At 36.9% G+C, this 20,704-nt stretch overlaps 2 protein-coding genes across 15 annotated transcripts in view; one reads left to right on the top strand and one right to left on the bottom strand.

Moving 5' to 3' along the window:
• AOPEP (aminopeptidase O (putative)) overlaps positions 1-1,449 on the top strand; it is a 201,905-nt gene extending 200,456 nt beyond the window's left edge. For 3 of the 6 annotated variants that reach the window (XR_015732731.1, XM_034410091.3, XM_034410092.3), the window contains one exon: positions 889-1,449. Coding sequence is in view for 5 of the 6 variants with exons in the window: in XM_034410091.3 (XP_034265982.2) it covers positions 889-906 (18 nt within the window). In the remaining variant the exon portion in view is untranslated. Of the gene's footprint in view, positions 1-633 lie in introns of all 6 variants that reach the window. The other 3 variants (XM_087888250.1, XM_087888252.1, XM_087888251.1) reach the window with 1 other exon arrangement.
• A 564-nt stretch (positions 1,450-2,013) lies between these two features.
• FANCC (FA complementation group C) overlaps positions 2,014-20,704 on the bottom strand; it is a 53,340-nt gene continuing 34,649 nt past the window's right edge. For all 9 annotated transcript variants that reach the window (XM_034410095.2, XM_060690571.2, XM_087888253.1 and 6 more), the window contains 7 exons: positions 15,711-15,763; positions 12,644-12,743; positions 10,828-10,903; positions 10,610-10,691; positions 9,537-9,708; positions 6,071-6,271; positions 2,014-5,438 (listed from right to left, as the gene is read on the bottom strand). In XM_034410095.2, coding sequence (XP_034265986.1) covers positions 5,295-5,438; positions 6,071-6,271; positions 9,537-9,708; positions 10,610-10,691; positions 10,828-10,903; positions 12,644-12,743; positions 15,711-15,763 — 828 coding nt within the window. In that variant the 3' untranslated portion in view covers positions 2,014-5,294. The remainder of the gene's footprint in view (positions 5,439-6,070; positions 6,272-9,536; positions 9,709-10,609; positions 10,692-10,827; positions 10,904-12,643; positions 12,744-15,710; positions 15,764-20,704) is intronic.

Below are 20,704 nucleotides of genomic sequence, written 5' to 3'. Positions count from 1 at the left end.
CCTTTTATATTTGCCTTTAAAACGAACTTAGCATTTAAGTATCCAAGTTGCAAGTTGTAATAAACTGGACAGATTACTATTGTTTCTAATAAATCCTCTTTTTTTTTTTGTTGGTATGGGAGCTGCCCCTCGCAGCAGTTGCTGTTCCAGACTGTTGATGGACCCGTCCTCCGGTGCCTACTGAGCTGATATCAGTTCTGATTTTATATACTGGCTCAGTTCAGCAGGAACAGGAGTCGAGCCCCAAAGCAAAAACCAAAACCAAACAGAAAATCTTTTCTGAGTACACAGATGTCGCTGAACACTAATGTTTATTTCAAAGCTAGGACAGACTGATATTTTGATGGGAAGCACAAATCCTTATGTGGGCTACCCAGCCACAATCCTGTAGAAAACACAATGATTAAGTATGTGTAGGTTGCGTCAAGGAATTCTTAACTCGAGCAACGAATGTAATGAGTAATCTCTTGAACACTTTATTCTTCCAATGTTTTCCGAAAGGATAGTTGTGAACTTTCTTGTTGTTTTCTTCAAAGATATATCCTAGACACAACAACTGTGATAATTGCATAGTTAGAAGTTCCTTACAGCATTCTGGTGTGATTTTTTCCCTTCTGTTATGGAACACCACAGCCTCCTGCCTTCTCAAATTGCACAGAAGCTGACAGGAAACCTGATAGTCACAGAACATCAAGTTACCAATGCTGCAATTCTTTCCCACTGTCTGCATTCAAGAAAAATTAGAGTGGCAGAGACGCCATCTTAAGAAGTGGAGTTGTAAAGAAGTCATTCCGTTTATTAACACTTTGCATGACTGTTTTTTTTTAAAAAAAAAAGTATTGCTTCACTGTGATAGAATAATAAGTTTTACCACTGTTTCCCTTACAGGAAAGGCAGAGACTTTAACTATTTGTTGTTAGTCGGGAAGTCGTGTCCGACCCATCATGACCTATTTGTTACCAAATGCTGGTGGTATTAGAATTTCTTTGATTCTGGATATCAAAGGGAAAATTATGTTGCTGCTAAAACAATCTGCTGAAAAATGTTTTATGCAGAGTATCTCTCTTTCTGGAAGGTGACAGAAACCAGGAAGAACAAGTCCTTCATCTCCCTCATAGTAAAATACAATTATGATTGTGAATCCAAGGCCAAAAAGACAAAAGAAATATACAAAGAGCTAAAAACACTTCAATCAAGGGAATATTATGTGCTAATTTAAATTGAACCTAATATTAAAGTGAGGGTTACTGATTTTGTTATTGTATAAGACCCTAACTCAGTCACACTATAATATAGGCATAGTGTTAAGCAATACTCGTGAAATATTGCTCTCTTGTGCCCAATGCTACCAGTTTCACTCAAAGCAATATGATGCAACCTCAATAATCTGTGAATTTTATCAGTCCCTTCTTTGTAAAACATATTTTGTAAATAAACTGATTATGTAAACATTGTGACTTGAGTTTTTATTGCTTGAGACATATCTGTTAACTCTGTCTGTATATATACATGTGCTCAGTTTTCAATTGTCCGTGGATGTACTGAGTTAAAAATCTGCAGCCATGCCCTACTTAGCTAAGAGGGGAGACACTCTATTAATCATGCATGTATCCAGTCAGTGTAACTCTATTTACCCCTTTTTGTCTCTCAAACCAAAGTAATGTTTCTAAATTTTAATCAGCTGAATTAAACTGCTAGCAGTCCTAGATTCAGCTCTGCAGACATCTGGAGCCTGCATGGCCTCTTACTGAGCTACAGCAATAGCTCTTACTGTAGACCTTTTGATGTATTCAAGAAAGGACCCAAACTATTCTTGAAAGAAGTTGTGCTCTATTTCACAGCCTTTTGCAAAGGATAAGGAAAAGCAGTTCATCATTTTGTTATGCCATTGTGAAAGATAACGGGCAGAGTAAGGGCATTCAGAAAGTAAAACACTACAAAGGAAACAATTATCTCATGATTTAAACTAAAGGTGATTGTTTTGTCAAATGTAGAACACTATACAACTCCATAAAAGCTCTGGATAGCATACTTTATTAACAACAAAACCATGAAGAAAAAAAGTAATCCACATCCAGAAGAAATATTTCGCTTTTGGTAAACGTCAGTTCTACATTCAAGCATTTCTCTTAAATGTGCATCCACTTCCATTCCATCACAGCTCTCCCGTTTAAAAAAGAGAGAGACCTCTGTTGACATGTTTGGCCAATTAATTGCCAATTAATCCCCTTTAATGCCAAAGACATCAGACATGCATTCAGTAGTGTTGAGTACAAAGTAACAATATTTTGATGCTCACAAGATCAATTAATGTAAGTTTAGACAAGAGAAACCGAATGCCAGTGACATCTCTTTCCTTTTGTTTCGTATTTTAATTCTGTTAGGTGTATGTTTTGTGTTCTGAATAAGAATTCAGGTTGGCTTTTGTTTGACATAAAAATAAGATTATATAACCTGCCTTCATAAAACATATGAAGAATATATAAAGTGTTAAAACAACAGATAGTCTTTAGCGCTGTTGTATATGGACCTGTTTCTGACATTAATGCATGGAAGATGAGTGATAGTGCACGTATTCTTAATCCAAATGTGGAACATATAGAACACTATAGAAATAAAATCATTATCACAGCACAATTCATACATTTTCTTCCAGTTCTTCTCATGCTGAAATAATGATTTTATTTCTATAGTGTTCTTCCTCCTAAAAAGAGCCCAAGACCCAAGGTTAATTATGGAATTCGTATCAACTCTTAGAACCATATATATATATTTTCCCAATGGCAATCTGTTCTTAATCTGGTGCTTCTAACAGATATACTCATTGCCACTGTAACTCAGTCCATCCACTCTGCTGGTTTTTTTTTTTAATCCTTTCCACCTTTCCCAATATTAGAGCCTTCTTTAGGTGTTCATGTAATGTATCCAAAGTAGGCTAATTTGAGTCTGGTCATTATTTTTCATTAGCCAATTAAAGAGAACTATGATTAATAATAAGGGAGGCTTAATGTGGAAAAGACAAACCTTTAGCTGTTTGTAAAACGATTTCTTCTCTCTATATTTTATTATTGCTTAAAACAAAATGACAGTCTAGGGAGAAATCAACTACTGAAGGATTGCTGCTTGCCAATTGAAAGTTGGTTAGGTTGCTTGTGGGTTGGCAGGATGGCAATGGGGATGCAAGACTTCAGTCACTGTTATGGTGTCTGTAGAATGCTAGCCATTAAAAGGGCCTAGTCAGTTTGAGTATACTTAAGCCCTTCAGAAAGCAGCTCAAGGGCTTTTAACACCTTTTATAGACTCAGACAGTTGGTTGAAGGAATACAGCCAGAAAAAGCAAGGGAAACTGTTCTGGCATTTGGTATTAAATGGACCACCCCTGTGCAAATTCCCAGAATCAATGTTAAGATAGCATTTAAATTGCAACTATGAACATGCCTTTAAAAAGGGGGGGAGGAATGTCAATTTTTCAAGCATTAGGCAGCTTGATAGTAAACAGCACATATGTGGTTTTGAATTAGGAGTTCCTGAGGTACCTCCTAACAGGCTGTTTTTCTAACTTCCTTTAAACTGGCAATCCAAAAATGCACCTTGAGTTCATTAGTGATCTAAGAAAGCTCTACAAGTATTGTTGCAAGAAATAGTATTTTCTAAAATGGAAGTAAAAAAAAAGCCTGTTACAATCAGTACTTTGAAATGAATGATCTCCTCTAGGCGATGATGTTGGAAAACACTACAAGTAGTCCTTGATTTACAACCACATTTGGGATTGGAACTTTGGCTGCTACGCATTGTTAAGTGAATCATGTCCAATTATACAAACTTTTTGTGTCACGGTTGTAAAACGAATCACAAATCTGGTTTCCCCTATTGACTTTGTCTGAAGCCAGCTGGGAAAGTTGTAAATGGCAGTCATGTGATCCTGTGGTAAATATATGCTGGTTGCCAAGCACTTGAATGTTAATCACTTGAGAGCGGGGATACTGCCACAATCATAAGGGCAAGGACCATTCCTAAGCCTCTTTCTCCAGCGCCATTATAATTTTGAAGGATTGCAAGTTGAAGGATTAACTGTAGAATGATGTCCTTCATGCAATTCTACAAGGGTCACATTATTTATTTCCAGGAGTGGGAGGACCAGATCCTAATTTGGCAAAGATGTTACATAGTCTAAGGGGCAGAGAAATCCCTGTATTGCATACAGTAGTGTGAGAAACTAATTTTTTCTAGGTTTAAAAGGCTAGTTGGCAGAATCGAAAACATTAAGGCTTTATATAAATTAAGAGATCCAGAATATCATACTTCAGACACCAGTTACATAGTGCAGGGGGCAGAATGGCCAGATTTATATATACAGCTCAGCAATCAAATCCTGATGTAGCTCATGTTAATCATTTACTGTATTGTATCTAATGTTTGTGAATACACTTTTTCTCCTGCTTGTTTTTGGAACTCATCCCATCCCTCAAAAAACATGTTGGCATAAGAACTCCATTATTCCTATGTGGGAGGAGATTTAAATTAGAAGCCTTAAAGGAAACTTCTGAAAATTCAAATGCAGTTTCTAGGAGGTATGTTCTTCTTGTGCATTATAAAAAATGAGAGAGGTTTCCAAATAAGTCTTCTATTTATTGAGATTGAGATGAGAGTCTTAAGTTGCAAATTGGGAGACATTATGACTTTTTATCCTTGTATGTACAAACTTTTAATAGCTTGTTAGACAGTTCTGCTACGAAAGGAGGATTTTTTAAAAAAATAATAATTTTAAAATTGCACAAATCTTTCCTTGGCAGTGTTCAAAGTCTGCAGCTCAGGAAAGGTCTGTGGTCCATGTAGCCCCAGGAAAGGAAAATACATTTGCTGACTAATGCCACTTTAACAAAATATGATATTTGCTTCCTGTTGAAGAAAAACAAGTTAGAAGAAACACAAGTAGGTGTTTGGTGACTGATCTAATGGAAACATTTAGTTCAAAAAGACTCACTAATAAACTTGTTTGTAATGAGGCTGAGATGCCACTAAGTGGTATAGCAGAAATAAGCTGTTTGATCAAACTTGTAAATGATGGCCTCAATAAACATGCCACTTTTTAAACATTTTCTCATAAAGACAAAACAGCTTTACAATGCACTTTTGAGTAACTTTGAAGATACTTCTGCAAATGCAAAAAAAATATGTGAACGTCATAATATATAGATTACAAATAACAGACTTGTCTCCCAGACTCTTTCAGAAAATGCCCATTGGAAAACGGGTACTTTCTTATCTTTTTATTCCATAATTCTGAATTAGTACTAAGCACCACATCGGAATTCCTGGAGCAGATCATTTGCTAGCTTTACAGAGCACTGATATTTCACTCCAAGTTGGCTAGCTGTATTTGAGATATGGATAAGAAGTCCAGTTACTTGTGGGATTTCATCACTTTCAGCTAGAATCTGAAAGAAGTTGAAGGGGGGGGGGGAGGGAGAGGGATTAAAATTAAATTTTAAAAAACTAAAATTAAAAATTAAAATATTACCTCCTGGCTTAGGCAAACATTTTCCTGCTCTCTAGAATGCTAGATAGTTCACAGATATTCACAGACCAAAAGAGAAAGCATTTTTTTTAAAAAAGCTCATTCATTCAAAAAGGGACTCAAAACGGGGAAAGGGTATTAATGATTTCTCAAGCAGAAGAGTTCGTTCCTGACTAGTTTCTGCTCTGCCCAGTGAGGAGGGAACCAAAATAACTCCACAAAGAGGATATTCTGCTAAATATTTTCAAGAGCTGAACGTGCGTAAGCACAGGACTTTATTAAATTAAATCCAATGAAGATTGGACAAAACCCCCATATGACTGTTGTCCCTTTAGTCAAAACCAGTTTATTGTTTCAAATTGCTAGATTAGACTGCAATTCCCATTTCTGATCTATGACTACTATCTTGTAATCTATCTACTTACTATCTACTATCGAGTGATGGGAGGTATAGCCAATAAGTACCATGTAAAAAAATTGAGACATATAAATGACTTAATTTTTTTCAATACGGGAATTGTAATATTTTGCTATTGGGGGGGAAAAACTTACGTATTCAATCAATTCTCTGGCTATGGTGTGTCCATTAGGAGTAAATAGCACAAAGCTGATCATCAGATGCGTAACAATATGTTTAGTTGCAGAATGATTTACACTGGTTTTGCTGCTGAATAAAGTTTGTAGGTCTGCAACAGAAATGGTTGGCATCCTTGAGAGGCTTGTCAGATAGTCACACACAGTTCTAGCTTCTACCTGTTGACAATAATTGGAAGGAATAAAGTCATATTCATTTCATGAAATTTGCAGAAAAGTACAGACTGGATTCCTAGGCTGATAACAGGGGAAGTAATGGAGCGGGGAAGGAAAGGAGACCGTGGGCCAGAAGAGGAAAGACACAAAAGATTTTTTTTTAATTGTCTCTTTAGCCTTGAAAAACTAAAGCACTGCAGGCCGTGATCCAGAATTTGACCTTTTGGGGGTTGAGGGGGAGGGGTTAATAAAAGGAAGTGGCAAAATCCACAGAGCAGAATGAAGGTAGATTGTTACATTGTGGGAAAAAGAACAGACGGTTCTTTGATGGCCCACCACAATACTACAACTACAAATCAATTAAACTCCATGCAATCTGACCTCTTCTGATAAAAAATTCTGACAGGAATTCAAGCATTTGGCTTCCTCTTAGTATTGTGGTCAAAAAGTTTCCCTCCCCACCTTTTTACCTCTTCAAGCAGCCAGAACAAACAGTTTCTGGAGCCAAAATGGAAGCAAAATGTGATGGTCTGTGCATTAAAGGAAATTATTGGCCAGATATAACTTAAAATATTTACTACATAAAAGCCATGTCAGGGATAGAAAAGAAATAAAAAGCAATATGCAAATCTCCTGCCTGCCGGCCTTTATTTTAAGCAAGTGATTTCTTTATTCACTGTATTTACATATATAATATATATATTATCCTGTTTAATTGTCTTTATCTCAAAGTTATTTTTAAACACACAATCCACTCCTTTTCTATTGTCAATCACTACATAGTATTGCATGAAATGTGCCCAAAGTCAAATATTTACACATATAACATATTTATCCTTGCCACCATCTAATACAGATTCTTGATGACTCATAACATAAAAACACAATAATAACATTTGTTAAATAAAAATGACAATCAAAATAGGCAACCCCAAACTCCAAAAGGCAGCTGGTGTGAGCCCTTAACCAACCTACGAGACCCAGCTTGGTGTAGTGGTTAAGGCACTAGGCTAGAAGCTATGTGTTCTAGTCCTGTCTTAGACATGCAGGCCAGCTCAGCAACCTAGAGATTATAGTGGCTAAAATCTACACTGCCGCCCTCTGCTTTTTTGTGACTTACTTTTCTCAGGAAATAAGATTATTCAAAGGTAGCCAGAGCAAGGAAGTAGCCAGCATTGGTTTCTTGAACTTCTGAAGAATGTAACAACAGAAGCAACCTAGATTCATGGCTAGATCCACTTCAGAATTTGCATTAGTGGGCAAAATACATTTAGTTCTGGCAGCAAGACCAAGGCCATGGATCAGCCTTCTTGAATATCTGATTCTTTCCAATCAACTAGCCTTCTTAAACAGGATAGAATACAACCATGTTGCTCAGAAATAATCATGGTTAACTTAATTATAATACCAATTATTCATAGCACCAATGTTTTTAGAAACCTAGAAGAGAAAGGCTTAAATACACACATAAGTTTCAGTTTCCTGATAATGCTGGCCCACATTCTCCAAATGGGGTAAGAGAGACCAACATTAATAGACAGGATAAAAATTAACAATGATATTGAAGATGGAATATATATTCTTTATTTTCTCTATAAAATGCTATGTAGAAAACACCAAGAAGCAACTATAATAAGCAAGCAGGCAGATCATAAAAACCAGTTACAATTTATCTCGTTTCTTTCAAAGATAAATTTTCTGAGTAAATTTTCTGAAACTTAATTCTGTTAGACATTTAAATGGAATTGTTGTGGTCTTACATTAAGTAACAAAGTAGCCTTGCTATAAACCATATTATCTGAAATGCTTGATATAAAGTACTCAGATAATGTAAGTATATACAGATTTAACTTTTAGCTCAGGATAATTTCCATATCCAGTAATTTACACAGAAATTCATTTCTAAATTTAATCTTCTATAAAGTTTCTCATGTTTCATGACAGTTTCATTCTGTTAGTCTGCTCAAGGATTAAATATATTCCTTTTCTTTGTGGAAATCGCTGCAGACATTTTTTTTTTTTTGGTAAACCCTTTTATCCTTAATTTCTTAGGCATCTGTGTTGCAACTATAGAAAAAGAAATGTGAGATGGAAACTATTTACTGTAAAATGTTAAGTTAGGATATGAGCAGTTACAGAAATTAAAGGTGCAAACGGAACCCTGACAATAATTTAATGAAAGGGGACTTGGGAAGTAAAGGAAGTGCCAAGTAACATTAAGAGAAGTCACAAATATTTTGTGGTGCTAACTGTTGTGCTATTTTCCACCAGTGAAAGACCACCTTAGATTCTGTTATTACTCTCTTTCGCAATTATATATTTAATAATATATTTCAATAAAGCTGTTCCCATCCAAGGAGACTTTTCTATGCATATTCTAATGTATATTAAGCATAGATGGCATAGAAGGGCAATCAAAACATAAATATTAATAACTGTTGTGTAAGCTATCCTTGAGAAAAGCACTGGAATGTTCAATTGTCATCACTACATAGATCACCTATGATCTTGCTATGCTTATAGCAACTTGACTGACTTAATTGTTCTCTGGCCTTGAGCCAATGGACCACCCAATTATCAGCTCTCTGAGAAATGTGAAAGAGATAAAACTAATCAGAATGCTTTAATAAGAATTTAGGAGAGAAAAAGAAAGAGAAATACTCTGCTTTAGACCAGTGTTTCAGTTGTATAGTAGAATGCTGGAAAAAATAGTTCTTGAGTTACATCTAGTAACTGAACAAACGTTCAGTGACAGGTCAACGTTATGATGGTGCTGAAAAAAAAACTGGTCCTCAAAGTTCTGGCCACTGTAGCCCCCCTGTGATCATATGATCAAAATGTTAGCCAACTGGCATTTACAGTGCTCTCTCCCATCGCTGCACCCAGCAGATCTTTATCATCTTCCTCACCTCTCTCCTCTGCTGGGCTTGCCAATTCTGGCTGACCTCAAGAACTATGATGCAGGGTCTCTGTCAATCATGCTGTGCACTGTACCCCCATCTCCTCCTCCAGATAACTTGCTGGGCAGGAAGCCTTTAACTGAGTAACCACCAGGAATCACTACCAGGATTTTGTTAGGCCATCTCATTCTCATTTATCCACTCCTTTAAGCCACTCTTACTTTTCATTCCTGAAGACTGTTCTAGCCTTTAAAAGAAAGCTGATGAAGGATGCTTTAGCAATGATTTCTGAGCTGTTTTTCAAGCATTGTCACAAAAATATCTGCTTTGTTTTTCGAAACATTATTACCATAGCTAGAACTGCTTACCATTATTTGAGTTCTCTGCCGATTCATGTTGTTTGGACTATAGTAAAATACCAAAAGCCACAACAAGTTAGAAGACTCTGCTTGTGACAACAGCAACTGCTTTGCTGCAAGATCAGCCCATTCTCCAAAGTGAACCAACAAAAACCAGCTGTTGAAGAGTTCGTCCAAAGACCTGGAATAACATCAAAATGTGTATTAGCCTCTCTATTTACAGTACAGTGGTACCTTGGTAAAAGGTAAAGGTAAAGGTTCCCTTTGCACATATGTGCTAGTTGTTCCCGACTCTAGGGAGCGGTGCTCATCTCTGTTTCAAAGCCGAAGAGCCAGCGCTGTCCGAAGACGTCTCTGTGGTCATGTGGCCGGCATGAGTAAACGGCAAAGGCGCATGGAACGCTGTTACCTTCCCACCAAAGATGGTCCCTATTTTTCTATTTGTATTTTTTTACATGCTTTCGAACTGCTAGGTTGGCAGAAGCTGGGACAAGTAACTGGAGCTCACCCCATTACACGGCACTAGGGATTCGAACCGCTGAACTACCAACCTTTCAATCGACAAGCTCAGCGTCTTAGCCACTGAGCCACTGCGTCCTTTCAGTACCTTGGTATTCATTGTTAATTGGTTCCAGGAGCTGCGATGAATACCAAAAACAATGAGTACCAAACATTTTTCCCCATAAGGAATAATGTAGTGAGTCATAAGAGAGCTGACACCGATAAATTCTAGCTAGTGTGCTGAGTTCCAAACAAACTATGAGTACTGTAACAAAATTTTTGTGTCAAAATGGGCTGAGTATCAAATTCGATGACTTTCAAAGCAGATGAGTACCAAGGTACCAATGTATTTTAATATGACTTAAGTTCTCAGAAGGCTCTAAACTGAAAGTATTAAGACTAGCAAAGTTTTTTATTTGAAGATCAATGGGAATAGTAATATGCAATAGAGCTAATTTTACACTAATGAAAATAATGCATTGAAAATAATAGTTTGGTTCCCATACATGGTAGCAAATTACAAAAACGATCGCTCACAAGCTAAGACAATCTTTAAAAAAGAAAGTAACCCTGTTGCTTACTCAGAGCCCTTGGCCTCTACTGTCGTTTTGAGAATTTCAGCAAGGTGGTCTAAATGCTGATATACACTATTACCGGGAAAATCTAAAAAGAAACATGAACACCAGTATTAGGCATATTTTGATGGAAATATGGAAGAGAAATATAAGCACAACAAAATTGTTTGCTTACTCAGCTCATATTAACTCAGTATTAATGAAAAAAATGGAAGTCAGCTTACCTGAAGGAAGTTTAAGGAGAGTCATCACAAGTGAGTGTGGATTATGAGGAAAATAGGCCTTCAGTGGAAATTTATGCTGAAATGAAATTATTTTTTTTAAAAAAATTCTAGTTATCTTATGGATCTAAACCAATTTATGACAATTTTTAAAATTTGCCATAAGAGAAGATATGCATCTAAAGCACAAAAACTGCTTTCTGTACTTAAGGAAACCAACATTCCTGCATTAAGATTATTGCAATGCCATATATACCACAACTCCGCAATGAACTTTCAATTACATTTTGAATTTCTGACCATTGCAGTACCCCTGTGATCATGTGATTAAAATGCTGGCCAACCTGCATTTATGATGCTCTCTTACAATATGAATACTCAACATGTCATGAACATTTTGGGTGACACATCCGTGCTCACAAACACCTGATAACAACTATTCTCAAAAGCATGCCTGATTTCATGTGATTTTTGGAGGCCATGTGAGAATGTGTTATGCTATTGTGCAGCGTACAGAGCCTCAAAAAATCATAAGAAAATGAGGACTGCTTTTGCATGCTTTTCTGAGGCTACAGAGGCCTTGGAAGAGCATTCCCAGAAGCCGTTTTAAGAATGAAGTCCTAAAATAGGGGCTGTCAACAGAAAGAGAACACCGCCTTGGACACGCATCATAGTTTTGCCATCACTAGGTCAGTCTGTTCATGACTAAAGCATAAATAAATAAAAATCCAGAAAGCATTCCTGTCTGCCTGCATACCATACCAATCCCAGATTTTTCCCTTAAATTGTAACAGTAAAAGTAAAAAATTACGTAACTAAAATGCCAAAACATATTAAATTATTAATATTGAACATATTAAAAAAAGCTTAACAATGAAGCACATAGATAACAAAGTGATTAACACAATTGGCTTCTGGCTATTTAAAGGGTGTGGAATTAAGTTTAAATTCTCCACCCAGCCACCCCGTTCATGCCAAGGCAGCAAAATTTGCTGCTGCCATATAAGCAAACTTAATGGGTGTGGCACCTATACATATTAACTTAGACAGCTGCAATTTTACTCCTAATTCATACCCTTTGGAACTCAGAAAAATATTTAATTACAATGCTAATTAGAATTAATTACTGCATCATTTGCAAGATGAATAACCACTGATCAATAGTGCTCTCTCACAACATAGAAAAAACCACTGGAGCATCTATTAAAAGAAATTTTTGAGCAGAGGAAATCTTGAAGTATTTGTGTGGCCCAAACTTAAATTTTCACAGCTACTTTAACTGACTAAAGCAAAAAAGGAGAAATTGCCAATTATAGAGAGTAATACAAACCAAAGGACAGTTTTATGTCAAATGAGGTTAGTTATAAATCAATGAGGTGATTTAATTGTTCATTATGTAAATCCAAGGAACAAAAAGTTCATCTGAATGCAAAAACATTTAACATCTTACTTCATATTAAAACAGATAGCTGTATTTTATCCTAGATAATGGACCAGTAAGATTCTCTAATCTATAAGTTATAAAGATACATCTAAAGTTTCCACACCATGCTCAATTACATCTGCACTGAAATATGTAGTGAATGTTGATGTTACCTAAGTAACATGTAGATTGAGAGATATTTATTGGCTTTGTGTCTAATTTAAATTTGATATCATTTAAAATTCTGAAATGGATGTTACCAACCACTTACTGCAGTCTAAAGGTATTATTTGGGTTGTTATACTTGTCCACCAATTTGAACTTCAAAATGATTCTCTTGCCCTAAATTTTGAAGCATTTCTTTTTTAAAAATAATGAAAAAGCAACTTGACTAACCTGCTTATTATTCTCATGGTAAGCTTGAACAAAGCACTGTGTAAACACCTGCATTACAGTCATTATTTCTTGAGCTCCATCAGTTTCCAGCAGTGCATTCCTAAACAGTGAAAAGTTTAATTACGACAGGTCAGATTATGAGTGTGCCAATCACAGTCGTTAATTGAGAGAAGGAGGCAAAAAAATACCCAAACAAGAACATTCTTCCCATGCCTCAACCTTTGGGCTTAACTCATCTAGCTTTTAGACCGCTTGGGAAGTGAAGAAAACCCCAACTTCGCTTTGCTTGCCCTTGAATATTAAATATTAAAACTCTATCTATTACTGCTGTTAGAAGAAATCCTTCTGATGATGTTGGAACATTGTTTTTCAACTGCAAACTATATGATCTACTATATCTACTATGATAGAAGTACACAGTTAAGTTTCTTAGTTACAAAATCTCACACTAGAGTATGTCTGTAAAATTAAACAAATGGTGAAAATGGCAATAGAAAACATTCCTGTCCATTCCGTTACAATATTCTTTCATTTCCCTTAATCCCTGATATTTTAGATATACTGCTGACTTTGGAAGCTGGAAGTGTAATTAATTTAATGAGTCAATAAGTATGTTTTTGCTGTGCGGCTCCACAAATCCCCATCAGCAATTTCATATAGAAACGATGAAAGTCTTGGATAAACTCTGTTTACCAGTCTCACTAATTTACCAGTCTTTCCGATTCTGTAACTATGAATGCTTGGGAAAGGAAAAGGAGTGGTTCTAGTGGAAGTTAACCATTAAGTAAATATAACAGAGGGAGGGGGGGAAGAATAGAAATTTTCATGTTTTCTAAACAAGAGTTGCAATTTCTAATGCTCAATTCCCAAACATGGCTGCTATCAACATTCTATATAGTATACTTTTTACTCAGAATGTGATCTGTTTCTAATCCACTCATTCAGGGTTTAAGAGTCTAATGATCAATAAGAGGTGCCTTAACCATTTAAAATAAATTAATTGCAACAGAAGAGCATTCCATCAAAATAATCTAGGGAATGGGATTATGCAAGTCTCTGCTAATAAATCAGCTCTCTTTAGCTGTATACTTTATCTAATTTCCATAGAAAGATAAATAACTAAAAGCAATTTTTCTTTGCACTACAGAGTTAGCCATTTGTTTCAGATACTTATTATTTTAATTATAAGTAATATAAATTCACCTTTGCATACAATTTGGTTCCCACTAAAATCAGAAAGACATCAATGCAATTTTCTCTGAAATATTGTGAAATCGTCTGTCACTCCCTTTTTGGGGGATTATTTTTAAAATAATCCAGTCTAATCTTTGACTCTTAGTTTTCCATCTAAGTCCTATTAGGTCAGATCCTGCTTGCTTTCCAAATGAAATAAAACTACCCTGGTGCAATTAAATTGTTTACATTGTATTTTTATGTAAGTAATTGCAGAATATAAGATTAAGTCCAGGGGTGAAATGCTACTGGTTCAGGAGAACTGGTAGCGGACATGTGGCATGGTTTGCCAAATTGGTAGCGACTGCTGGTTGGCCACACCTCCGAACCGGTCCCCCAGTCACCTCTCGCTTACCCCACCCCGCTTCTGCAAATGCAGAGCCCCCATGCAGGGCAATCAAAATAGGGGAGCGGGATGCTGCAGAAAAGGCTGCCTTGCACCCGTGTCAGCTCCATGGGGCTTGGGGCTCCGAAGCAACTCACTGGATTCTCACACAGCCACCTGCCTACTGGCAGGTGGGAACTCGGCCTGCAGAGTCCGGGGCTCTGGGAGAAGGATGCTCAGCCGTGGCGCCGCTTCCCAGCGGCGAAGAAGCTGAGTGAGAAGGGCAGAAATTGGCAGTGGTCGGCAGGGCAGCAGCCCCGTGTACGGGGAGAGGGCATGTGCAGCAGCCCTGGGATGTCCGTGGCCTGCCTGACCTTCCGGAGTGCCGCCTCCGCTTTATTCCTTCTCCCGCCACAAAATGAAAGCGAACGGCAGCAGGGTTGCTTCGGGCAGGCAGACGTCTGTAGCCAGGAGGGGAGAAAGGGCGGGGAAAGTGGCGATGGCGGCCCTTTCCATGCGCAGCGCAGAGGCAGCAGACAAGGGAGCGCCAAGATGAAGGGCTACCTGCGCTGGCCCACCTGGGTAAGCGCTGTGGGCTTTGCAGTGGTGCAGCCGGGCCTGGCCCTCTCCCCGCATGGGGGGCTGTCGCCTCACCGGCTGCTTCCGCCCCTCTCACTCTGCTTCGCCGCTGGGAAGCGCCGCCACGGCTGAGCCTCCTTCCCCCAGAGCATCAGACTCTGCGGGCCGAATTCCTGGAGTGGCGCTGGCAGGCAGGGTGGGAATCCAGTGGGCTGCTTCGGAGCCCCAAGCCCCATGGAGCCAGCACGGGAGGCAGGGGGGAAGGTGTACTTTTCTGCAGCATCCCCCTCCCCTCTTTGGATCGCTCTGCGGAGGGGGGGGGCTCTGCCTTTGCAGAAATGGGTGGGAGGTTTGTACAGAGGATTGGTGGGGGGAATGTGCGGCCCTCCAGGATGGAGAACGGGGCAGGAGAAGGCTCTGAGGTTCGCTTGGGCACTCAAGCCAGATGGCGGAGGTAAACTCAAAGCGTTGGGGCCTTCAGAAGGGCAGAATGTGCTTCAGAATCTGCAGCTCCTGGTTCTAACAGTGGTGACGTCAAGTTGGCCACCCGGTCACATGACACACTCCCCCCCAGGCACACCCACACCAAGTCACACCCACAGAACCGGTAGCAAAAAAATTTAGATTTCACCACTGATTAAGTCAATGCCAAAATCTATGTTATAAAAGAATCTGAAGCAGTTTTGTGAAAAAGAATCATTGCAAAAATTCATCAAAAAGGTTGAGGCCATCATGTAGAAAGTAACGGCTTCAGGTTAAGATATATTAAAGATATCTATATCTATATGCCTATACATACACACATATATACAAATCTTGACATGTAATAATTCATTCTATTAAATATGTATCTATCATATTCAAACAATTGTATATGACCTAATCATTTTAAATAGTTCTTCCTCCCACTTAAATTACATGCAAACTTACTTGAAAATTTCATCAATAGTTCTGAAGACAGCTGGATGCCATGCAGCTCGATTCTGCAAAAAAAAAAATTGAGCAATTTAGAATCTTGTAGGGAAAAAAAGTAATGTTTTCAACGAGAAGAAAAATGAATTGTCATCAGGTTAGTTTAGCCTTATTACCAAAAAGTATTTTTCTCCCAAATAGTGACTTTAAATGGCAAATGAAGCTGGCAGTAATAATAATCAAATATAATATTTTATTAAGTACATACATAAAAAATGAGTAATGTGTTTATCATGTGTTCAAAATGTTTATTTTATTATGAACTATGCTCCAATTGAATAAGACATTCAAGGATGTTAGTGTTTTGTGTTCCACTAGAGCAGAATTCAATGCCAAGTTCATAGAAAAAAGTGAGAAATTGGAACAAACCATTTCGTCCTTTTTTTTAAAAAAAATGTTAGGGCTATAAGCCTAAATGGGACAGTAATCCATGCAGAGACCTGCCATCCAAGCTATAGAACAAATATTGAGAGGGAGAGGTGGGTGCCTGTCTATCACTTGCCATAATAAAACAATTATTTACAACAAGGGAGCTATGATTTTTTTAAAAGAAAAATTATCTACACGTAATTCTTGGCTTACGAAGGAAATTGAAACAGAATTTCTAAGTGGTGTGGTTGTAAAGCACGATGTCATGTAACTGTTGTTTAGTGGTAACAGTTCAGGCAGTCCCAGGTGCCATTGTTAAGCAAGAGTATAATGTTAATGGATATACAAAGAAAGTAGTTTTGCTCAGGTGTTTTTCTAAAAAAGTAGATAAAATGGATGAAAGTTAATCATGATGTGGTGTTAAAATCCCTAATCATCATGTTCAGCAACAATGCCCAAAGAAAGTTTCTAAGTGCATTCAAATAAATTTATGGAAAAGTACCTTTTGAACTACTTTGTTTAAAGGATTTAAAGGGTTGAGAGGATATATACGGAGACATGGGATGCAGAGACTGCACACATGAGCAGCTCTATTCTGTTCAGCTAGAGACTAAACAAGATTTTGCAAAGTTGAACTTAAGATAAGCCCCTCACACATATGTGCTAATTGTTCCCGACTCTAGGGGGCGGTGCTCATCTCCTTTTTAAAGCTGAAGAGCCAGCGCTGTCCAAAGACGTCTCCATGGTCATGTGGCCAGTATGACTAAATGCCGAAGGCGTATGGAATGCTGTTACCTTCCCACCAAAGGTGGTCCCTATTTTTCTACTTGCATTTTTTACATGGTTTTGAACTGCTAGGTTGGCGGAAGCTGGGACAAGTAACGGGAGCTCACCCTGTTATGCGGCACTAGGGATTTGAACCGCTGACCTTTCGATCAACAAGCTCAGTGTCTTAGCCACTGAGCCACTCATCCCTATTGCCTTGTTAGGAAGGCTAAACAAAATTAGCAAGTGGTCTAAGATCACTTTTTGAGGAGCAAGCTTCATTAGATGTATTCTGCCCCGGCAATTTTCATTTTCTATTCTTTTAGAAGAGACTAGTTTTAAATGCAGATTATGAAACCAATATCACTGTTTTCTAAAACATTATTAGTTCCTCCTATTTGATGAGTACCTGATCCCAGGTTTTCTTATCTTAATTACAGCATTTTATTTACTATAAAAATGGGATTCCTGCTTTAATTTTTTTTGTACTCTGAATTACTTTTTAGGATGGGAATGCCATATTTACATGTATGAGATTCCATTGCTCCATATCATTTTCTTCCTTTCTTGACAGCATTACCAATTATCTAATTGCTATCTTGTGTCTCACAGCACAATCTAAGGCTGAATACAGCCAAACTAAATTTATCACATATCCTGTAAAATCTTTTTCTAGTATTCACATTACAAGAATTTTTTTACGATTTCCTCACTTAATAACATTGAGTTGACTCTCATTGGTTTTATTATGTTATAATTATTTTTGAAGAAAAAGTTTGTTATTATTTTTACTTCGGTATAAAAAAAATCCCTTTTGAACTTGTGGAAACTGTAACTAAGCTAAAACTAAAAGTGGGAAAGCATGAAGACCCAGAAGAAAGGGAGACAGAAACCCCAACTTTGCAAGTAAAATCCTGATTTGTCTGCTTCCTTATAATTTTATTATCCCTATTTTTCTCCTAAAATAGAGTGCACTGAAATTCCTCCCTTTCCTGACAAAGCACTTCACTTCCTTTCAAGTGAAAGGAAGTGGGAAAGGATAAAACGTGCAGAATAGAGTAATTTATTCCTTCATCCATACAAGAGGAGGATGATTTTCTCTTTTTACACAAAGAAGAATATATTTAACTTAATTATGGCTGCCAAATGTCAACATGAAGATAGTGATATTTACAACATACAATTCACCTGCTGGGTGCTGCTAATATTTAGTTTCTTGTAAGGATTTTATTAAAAACAATTCTTCTAAAATATTAGAGTTTTAAGATAATGTTTTAGATGTAGGATAAAAACTTTTCATGTTTCTCTAGAAAATACTTCCAGCATGAATAATAGATAAAACTATAGGTTTCCTGGATATATTTATCACATTGTAATGCATTCAATACACAGAAAAATATTCTTATTATAAAAAAATTGGTTCATTTTTTCTTAAATGCCACCATCATAATGGAAGGATTAGATGTCACCTTTTTCTATATCTTTAATTTTCTGCCATACTGTTTTATTTCTCATATTAAACTTGTGCCACCTAGTGTTCATAGGAATTCACAACTATTTTTCTCATATTTGTTTGTACAACTTTTCTCATATTTGTATGTACATTTCAAATTTTTTATCATTTCAAAGAGGATAGATGGATATATTTAGTCAAAAAAGTATTCATTCTACAAATTGCTCTGTTATACATATATGTAAAAAGGAGAAGGCAGATGATTTGATTTTCAGATCATCAAGGATAAGTATTTTTAAAATAGAATATACAATTTTATTTACCACAGTCTTCAAGGCTTTCCTAACAGTGCTAATTGTCCTCCTTTTTAATGTTTTGTTGCAAAAAGAGTAGTTTTCTTAAAAAAAATAAAAGAATGCTGGAATTCAACACAATCAGTAAAAAAAAAACCAAGTAATTGCAGCACAAAAAGAAATGGCAATTCAAATCCTGTTTAGATACGAAGGTCACTGGACATTTTAAAATACATTACTGTTTCTGGAAACAAGCTACTTAATTGTTCCTGTGTAATTAAAACATTGTTCTGAGTGTCTGAGCAAAACCAAACTTAGTAATTTAATAATTATATGGAAGCTGTCTTTGAATAATTTTACAATTTATGTGCTCTGCAAATATATGCTTTAGAACTTGAATCTAGTAATTCTATATGTGACTAACTGAAGTTTTCTCATGCAGTTTTGGCATTTTATAACATTCCTTTAAAAGAACTTAAGCCTTGCTGCCATTTAGGCTCTAACAAAAAAAGACTAAAGACTTTGGCTAAGAATATTATCCTGAATGTTTATAGGCTAAACTGAAAGCAGAAAATTGTTTTAGCAATATAGAATGAATTAGTGTACTATAGTTCAAAAGCAGCCAAAATCTAACTGTATTTAAAGTGACTTAAGCCCGTTAAAATCTGAGAGGTTTTGTTTTATTTGTTTTTGACAGTCTCCAATCTTATTTGTATTCCACCAACTTTGACTGATTTCAGAAGTTGAAGAGGGCTGGCCTTCCTTTTATTTAGATACAGGACCACCTGGGAAAATCTGAGTTGCTAGCTAGAATGAGAAGTAAAAAATAATAGTGGGAAAATGGCAACTTTTTAATAATATCAAGACAATTGCAATGATGTAGTCACCAGGAGTCAACTAAACAGCACCTTTACTTCTTATGTACTATACGTACAAGCAGATAGCCACGAGAAATGCTCGTGATAATCTGGGATATAATTAGCTAGCAAATATACTGTAGGATTTTGTTTCCATCTCCAAATATCTTTTGTGAAGACATAACGGCATTACGTCCAATCAATTCTATTCCAGAAACAAGAATTGGGAGGGAAAGAATGGCCAAATTTATTGACTAGCCAAAAGTGGCAAATGTTTCAGTAAATAACTCTGAACTTTGAATAGCATAACTATTGCCACTGAAGTAATTGTAGTACAAGTAACACTTGATTTACAAGTTCATTTAGTAAACATTCAAAAATGTTCAGCACTGAAAAAAAGTGACTTATGATTGGATTTCAAACTTACATCCGCTGGAAAATTCCCATGGTCACGTGATCAGAATTTGGCAACTGACTCATATTTATGACGTCCCAGGGTCTTGTGATCAACTTTTGCAACTTTTTGACAAGCAAAGTCAATGGGGAAACCAGATTCACTTAACAACTGTGTCACTAACTTAACTGCAGTGATTCATTTAACAACCGTGGCAAGAAAGGTCGTAAAATGGGGCAAAATTCACTTAACAACTGTCTCACTTAGCAACAGAAATTTTGGGGTTAATAGTGATTGTAAGTCGAGGACTACCTGTATCTACCTAATAAATATGCCTTTAAAATTCCAGGACCTTTTGGAAATATGGCAGCTCTAAAGGTTTTCTTCAGCACTAAGGTGGAGAGTGGTAACTGTGAAAGAGATCTTGAGAATCCTAACTGGCAATATTTAAATATGAGTCAGCAGTGTGCTACAGCTGCCAAAGAAAAGCCAACACAGTCCTAGGCTACATTAACAGAGAGATAGAATCAAGATCATGTGAAGTGTTAATACCACTTTATAATGCCGTGGAAAGACCACACCTGGAATACTGCATCCAGTTTTGGTTACCACGATATAGAAAAGATGTTGAGATTCTAGAAAGAGTGCAAAAAAACAACAAAGATGATTTGGGGCTGGAAGCTAAAACATATGAAGAACCGTTGCAGGAATTGGGTATGTCTGGTTTAATGAAAAGAAGGACCAGGGGTAACATGATAGCAGTGTTCCAATATCTCAGGGGCTTCCACAAAGAAGAGGGGTCAACCTATTCTGCAAAGCAC

The sequence above is a fragment of the Pantherophis guttatus genome, chromosome 2 (genome assembly GCF_059756535.1).
Source record: "Pantherophis guttatus breed Tessera chromosome 2, ASM5975653v1, whole genome shotgun sequence".
Classification (NCBI taxonomy): Eukaryota; Metazoa; Chordata; class Lepidosauria; order Squamata; family Colubridae; genus Pantherophis; species Pantherophis guttatus.
Note: the sequence above shows the minus strand (reverse complement) of the source record. Positions and strands in the feature narration are given on the sequence as shown.